This window comes from Eleginops maclovinus, chromosome 1, assembly GCF_036324505.1.
Source record: "Eleginops maclovinus isolate JMC-PN-2008 ecotype Puerto Natales chromosome 1, JC_Emac_rtc_rv5, whole genome shotgun sequence".
Taxonomy (NCBI): domain Eukaryota; kingdom Metazoa; phylum Chordata; class Actinopteri; order Perciformes; family Eleginopidae; genus Eleginops; species Eleginops maclovinus.
Genome location: NC_086349.1, coordinates 15223843 through 15230441, shown reverse-complemented (window position 1 = coordinate 15230441; position 6599 = coordinate 15223843). Strand labels below are relative to the sequence as shown.

The 6599-nt window shown below is 41.1% G+C and overlaps 1 protein-coding gene across 1 annotated transcript in view; it reads left to right on the top strand.

The window, feature by feature from the left end:
• Positions 1–3758: 3758 nt before the first annotated feature.
• Positions 3759–6599, top strand: part of lrp1ab (low density lipoprotein receptor-related protein 1Ab) — a 78146-nt gene continuing 75305 nt past the window's right edge. Inside the window, 1 exon segment of the mRNA XM_063884709.1 lies at positions 3759–4289. Coding sequence (XP_063740779.1) covers positions 4217–4289 — 73 coding nt within the window. The 5' untranslated portion in view covers positions 3759–4216.

The following is a 6599-nucleotide window of genomic DNA, read 5'->3' as shown; positions in this document are numbered from 1 at the left end:
AACTCTACCAATTTCCATGTTTTATGTTTCTGGATCTGACCTTAATTCACAAAAAAAATCTCTTAAGAAGATTAACTGTTTAACTATGTCAGAAATTATCTTACATCCCTTCACTTTTGTTTTAATCAGTTATCAAGCTTAAAGATGGCCCTCATGTGAAGTAAAACGGTGTTTTCGTCAACAGAAGTTACTTGGCAACTCAATCCCCTGACCCTTTTGGTTGTCTAGCGTACCCTGACTGATGAGCACTCAAATTTATATAAAACCGTATGGGATTGTTTTTTCAGCCATAGAGTGTGCCATAAACTATATGTTTTTTTGACATCACATTTGCATAATACAATTCAGCAGCAGAGAAAGACCGGAAAGGCCTACATGCTTATGTTGGTCTAGAGGCACAAGGGATTTCATCCAGATTTCATCATGACGGTCTAGTCAGACAGACAGAAGAGCCTCTGCTGAATTCCTAATCTGTCTCTCTCCCTCTTTCTCTCTCCCACACACAGACATTCGCACAATATCAAAGCTCAATGCATTAGTTTTATTTGCACGAAAATAACAATATTCATCTGCGTTACTTTCTATGGCCAGATTTTGACACTTTTTCAACATGGCCATTTTCAGACCTCAATTAGCTCACTCCAAGTTGTTCACTCCCCCCGTTTAAGCTATGCAATAATTTGATATGTGTGTAAGTGTTAAAGCCAGATGGGCAGTGAGTTCCGCGGAACTCAAGGACTGTTTGGGGAGTGACTCAACACATACTGTGAACTCACCAGTATCGGGAATAGTAGAGCCTGTTGGGATTTGTGGTTTTCTGGATAGGGTTTCCTCCACTAACGGATAGGGAAACAATTCTTATGGGATTGCAACTGTTTAATACAATATAATTTTGCTGATCAAGCATTTTAATCTACAGTTGAAAAGTAGCTGTTCTGGTGGAATAACCAGAATATTACATAAAACAACACCTGCATTATCTACAAGTTTAAGATGCCTGTGAAAATGTCATGCTGAATTTTGTGTCGGACTGGGGCTTTGGCTAGTGGGTTGTGTGGGGGAGGGTTACAGATGGGGGGGAAGTGAGTTGGGGTGAGTGATGAGGGGGGTTAGGAGAACATAGGCTGCTGGTGCATGCTCTGCATTCCTCAGGTGTTGTCAGCATAGCTTGCTCAGTAATTACCTCTCTGTGAAAACATGCACAAAGCCACACTTCACTAGCAGGCAGCAACCAAGAGAAGCTGTTAGGGTAGATGTCAGAGACAGATGGGAGTACATTCATAGCATTCAGACGTAATATGAGTTGAAATGGTTATTTTTCAAGAGATTGAGTGTGCCAAAGTAATATCTGTTAGAAGATCACAGGCATGGCGTACTGCATGCTTGCAGTGTAGTTACAAATGCACAGTGGGGCTGTGTGAGAGTCAGGAGTTAGATTTATGCAGTAATCCATCTTCTCTCAAGGATATTGGAAGGTTGGGTAATTATTATAGCCAAGCAGACCATGGTATGTTTATCCAGGGGTGTGATACAAAGGTACAGTTTTAAAAAGCTAGATCGTATCTGGATAAACGTTGCATGCAAAGAATTATGTAATCTTGTCTTTGCATGTTTTTTGTTTTGTATCTCTCAGATGTCATTGCGTTCATCATTTCATCACCAGGAAGCAGGTTCTCCCTGTCTGGGAACTCTTCTCCTTTCCCTCCTGTGCCCTGCTCTGTGTCCTTGGCTGGCTTGCTTAAAGCTGAGGGATTGTGTGCAGATGTGCCTGGAGAGAGTCCAGCCCCTCTGCCCTGGGAGAACATGTGGTTCGGGAGTGTTTACGCTGGCACTCTCTCAAGCTGTCTCCCACACAGCATGCTGGCGTCTGTCTCTCCTGGGTGACAATGCTCAACCCTCCTCTCACAAAGGGGGCATTCTCAAGTTGAGGTGACACCAGCGATCATGCTGATTTACTGTGTTGACAAACAGCAAAGACAGCAATGTAAACATAGAGTAAATTAATTTGATAAAATAGTATTTTGGATTAGCTAAGCTTTACCATACTATTTCCCTTTGACCTTTTTTGCATTTTATATTCTGTTTTGATACTTTGGGTGAAAATATGTGTGGATTCAACAGATACCTCAGGCATGTTTTTCACAGATTCTCAACATACTTCACATTCTCCCCTGTGATTCAGGCTCTGGGTAAACATCTGTAAGCTGAAATGCCCTGAAAGGCACGCTTATTCGTAACACCAGTGGCAGCAAGGCTACACACTGTGTGTTTTTAGTACCCAGGTGGGAAAAGGGGAGACACACACTGCATAATGCCGTCAGCTTGCAGAAAGAGTAATTTATGTGCGTCTCAGTTATAAGTGACTTTGGCTTTTGTAGAGGCAAAGATCCAAGATTCTCTATGTAACCAAATATATTCTTTATCAGAGATTCCTCACAGGTTATGCCATGTAAAATGTATCAAACATTGCAGTAAGTTTGATCATCTTTTATGTTGTGTTAGTGAAATGACTAACAGTCCTTATGTCTTTCTGTAATATAGGTATTCAGTGCCCCCTACAGGTTTAGATGGTTTATGAGTACCCATCAAAGCTCTAAAGAATAATTTCACCAATAATTTACATTATAAAGTTTGCACTTTTGGCTAACTGATGACTTGTGAAAAATCTTGAATTTGTATTGAAGCCAACTATATTTTCCTGTAAAGGACAACCTCTTCTTAATCAATTAATTTCTTAAAATCCAGATCCAGCTATCTGTATAGTTTGCTTGTTTTATACTCAAACAGCGGCAAATTATTAGATTAATTGACCGTCAAACTTTAAAAACAACCATCTAGTTTATTGGATCAGTGTCTGCTAACTTGCAATCTGACTGTTAATAGATTGGGCAATATACTGTAGGTGAAATCTTTGTCTGACTTACAGTATTATCTTTTTTAAATCTTAACCTAAAGCTTGTTAGGCAATTGTATTTTTTGCTTAGCTAGAAATATGTAGCTGTATCCATATCAAAGCAATCATACCCATTTCTCTTTTTTATTTACCACTAGGGGGCATGCTTTAGTGAAGAATGCAGGATGAAGTACCTACACACACACACACACACACACACACACACACACACACACACACACACACACACACACACACACACACACACACACACACACACACACACACACACACACACACACACCATAGAACAGTCTCACTGCTATCTTGACTATGATAACCACTTTTCAGTTTGATGTCAGATCAAATGCGATTGCGAAAAACATAACATATATACAATAAGAAAATCATCATTTGGATTCCTCAGAAATGTGATTGAAACACAAAAGGGGGATTGTGACATCTTTGCATGGGTGAAAAGATTGACTTCTACTGGCATATCCATTTATAGGTATAAACGTCCTAGATATTATTAAACGACTGCCGACGAATAACTTTTGAACTAGGGGTGAACTTTCGAGCATGTCAGTGTTCAATTGGCTTTGCAGTAATATGATAACGAAAGAAATCACGATTCTTTCGAAATATTGAGCCAACATGGCTGATCCCGTAGCGCAGTTTCTCTCTCCCACCTCCACCGCTGGTGAAAGAGCGCATGAAATAGGAAAAAAGGAGGTGTGTTAGCGCATGCGCAGACGGTGCTCGCCGCTTAGTTATGCCAGTTTTTGAGTCGAGCTTACGTCACGGGCTCGTCCACAGTCCTGGAGCTTGAGATTCACCATCCACTCATGCAACCACAAGCACAGGGAGACATTGGCGCTCCGAGGGGAAAATACGCTTTTACTTTTAATTTTTCTTTTTAGTTTGGCACGGAATGAGCTGAACGGAGCCAGAGGCTGCTACAGTGCGTTTGGACGTGTGGACGACTCTAGTGGCATGGTGTGCTGAAACAGAGACCCCAGCAAGCACTAAGACAGAGGTTACCCTGTGCATCATGTTTGAATGCCGATAATCAATTAGAAATATATATGACTGTGCTGCTGCATTACCTATAGCCTCGCCGGGCTGTAGCGAGTCTCCTTTTTTTACTGAAGCCCGTCTGAAGCGGACACCGTGCTGAGGGTGCAGCTGAACGGACAATCGCACCCGGACCATTGGAGGGGTTCGGATGAGGTGGTTGCTCGGGCTTTTAGGTTTTAGAAATCCAGCCAACTTTTCCTCTATTCCTTTCTAACAGCAGTGCCACCGAGCATTGCTCAGGAGATGGCGATGAGGTTGTTCTACTTGGGATGTATACTCTGCTTGGAGATCATATCTCCTAACGGTGCAACCGTAGGTAAGAAAGCCTGTTGTTTTATCTTGCATTGTGATACTCGTGAAAGCATGACCACTTTTTCTCCCCCTGCAAAGCATCTGTGCACAGGCCTATGTTCACTAGAGTTGGAGCCAACACAGAAGATAGGTTGTCCTCACAATAACAGTTTGAACAAAACGGTTTTCTCATAGAAACAGAAATTAGGGAAAGCCTTTAATCAAACCGCACAAATAAGCAGCGTGTTGATTTTGGCCTAACATCAGTCTGCGTTTTCTTAGCAGACCCCCTGTTTGAGCAGACCGAATGGGCCTGTCTGCAAGGATGGCAGATAGTGAGGTTACTCAATGTTGGAATACCCAGCAGGTAAAAAGCAATACTTGCATGAACGATCTATTTTCACAAAACGACATATTGTCTGATTGACTGCGACAAAATGGCTATATCCCCTTTCAACAAAAACACAATGCCCATGTATATTGTCTGTATGGCTACAGCTGATAGCTACAATCCAAACCAAACGTGCTGTTGTTACAAGGGGAAAATAAAAAGCAGCAGGCTTTGCTATAAAACCTGTGGGAGCCATCGGTCAGATCCGCTTTCATGTTTGTTTTTAGTTCCACCTCGCACATGAAAACAACACTTGTGTCTGCTCGTAAAGGTGTAATCTTAATGGCGCGGCTTGTCCCGACGTGTAGCGTCAAAGGCTGCTGGGAATCACAACTCAGTGACAGCCAGGTACTGTGTGCTAGTGGAATGAATAGTGATCCTGTTACGTCCCGGGAGCTCCTTAATACTCCCGAATCCCTGATAGTAATAATGAGATATTAAAGGCACCATTGCTTCTGTGACAATGCAGTGCAGACCTGTTGAACTAACTGCCTGCTATTTCTTTCTTGAGCACTTGAATGGAAATCTGGTGGTACCAAATAGCACATGTAGTTTTGTACAGATATATGTCATATTTGATGTTGCACTTGCATATATAGTTTTATGAAATTGGGTTTATCCAAAAGGCACACATGCTACAATCAGAATACATTTTTCTGGAGTCTATTTTCACTCATCCATAATAGTGTGTGAGTGTAAAATATTAAAGTAATGCACTAGAAATGATGCCCTCTGTCCCCTCCAGCACGGTCCTGGCAGCTGAGTTTATGAAAAACATTTGTAATATTAATGTGACAGTTCAATTCCCTCTTTTAGCTCATGTTAACTTCCATGCCGAAAGGAAAAGCAACACATTAGAACCTAGATTCAGCCACTGAAGCCTAAAGTTAATGTCTTTACCAAAATAGCAACTGTCCTTCTCTGTGTTGGGAGATCTTATGTAAGTTTCATTAGATTTTGATGGAGCCTGTTCAAAGTAAAAGCCATAGCTGATTTTACAAGCCCCTCCTACCTCCTCCATCAGTATGTAACATCTGGACACAGGGAGACCATTAATCCAACTTAGATGTGACTGCAAGGGGGGAGGGACCAGCTGAAGTGCTGGGGGTGAGGGCGGGTGAAGCGAAATAAACTTCCAAGAATCAGTCTTGGATGCTCCCTGAAATTGACACTTAGTTACATCACAGGGAGTTAGAGATGGAATGATATAATGTGTGTTACATCAGTAGTAACAGTTGATTTATCATCCTTCCATTGCAGCCATGTTAAACCAAAAGGGTAGAGATGGTGTGAGTGAGTAGTTTAAGCCCTAATGCCAGCCACTTGGACTGGATTTGTCTGGATCACCACTGGGCTGCGGCATACATTTACGAATTCAAAAGGATTATTGAGAGAAGGTCAGAAGGTCATAGTTATCGGTTTATCATTAGACCAACTTCCTTTGTTTATCATTGATATTTTATGTTGATTTAGTGTTTATTTTTTGGACTCACAAAATCCAGTTGAATGTTTATAAGTCCTGATTATATCGGGGAAAATTGGTGAAACATGAACACAATATGGAACTGGTGATTGCTTTCAATTTAAGATTGTTGAAATCTAGAATGCAACTATGCATTCATCTGCAGTTCCTTTTTGCAGTAAAATCAGTAACCGTTTAGTCTCCTAAATGTGATTAAAATGTTCCCAGTGCCCAAAGCGACATATTCAAACCAATGTTTTGTTCAGCCAATTGTCCAAAACCAAAAGATAATCAGTTTCCTATGAAAATAATACAAAGTATAGCTTACAATTCTCACATTGGAGAAGCTGGACCCCTAATGGTGGACATTTATGCTTGAATCATGAATCAATAAATCTGCACATATTTTGGTTATCCATTAATTGTCATTTTATTTTAAATTAAAAATAGGTTGCAGAGTTCCCGCTTCTCAATACTGAGGA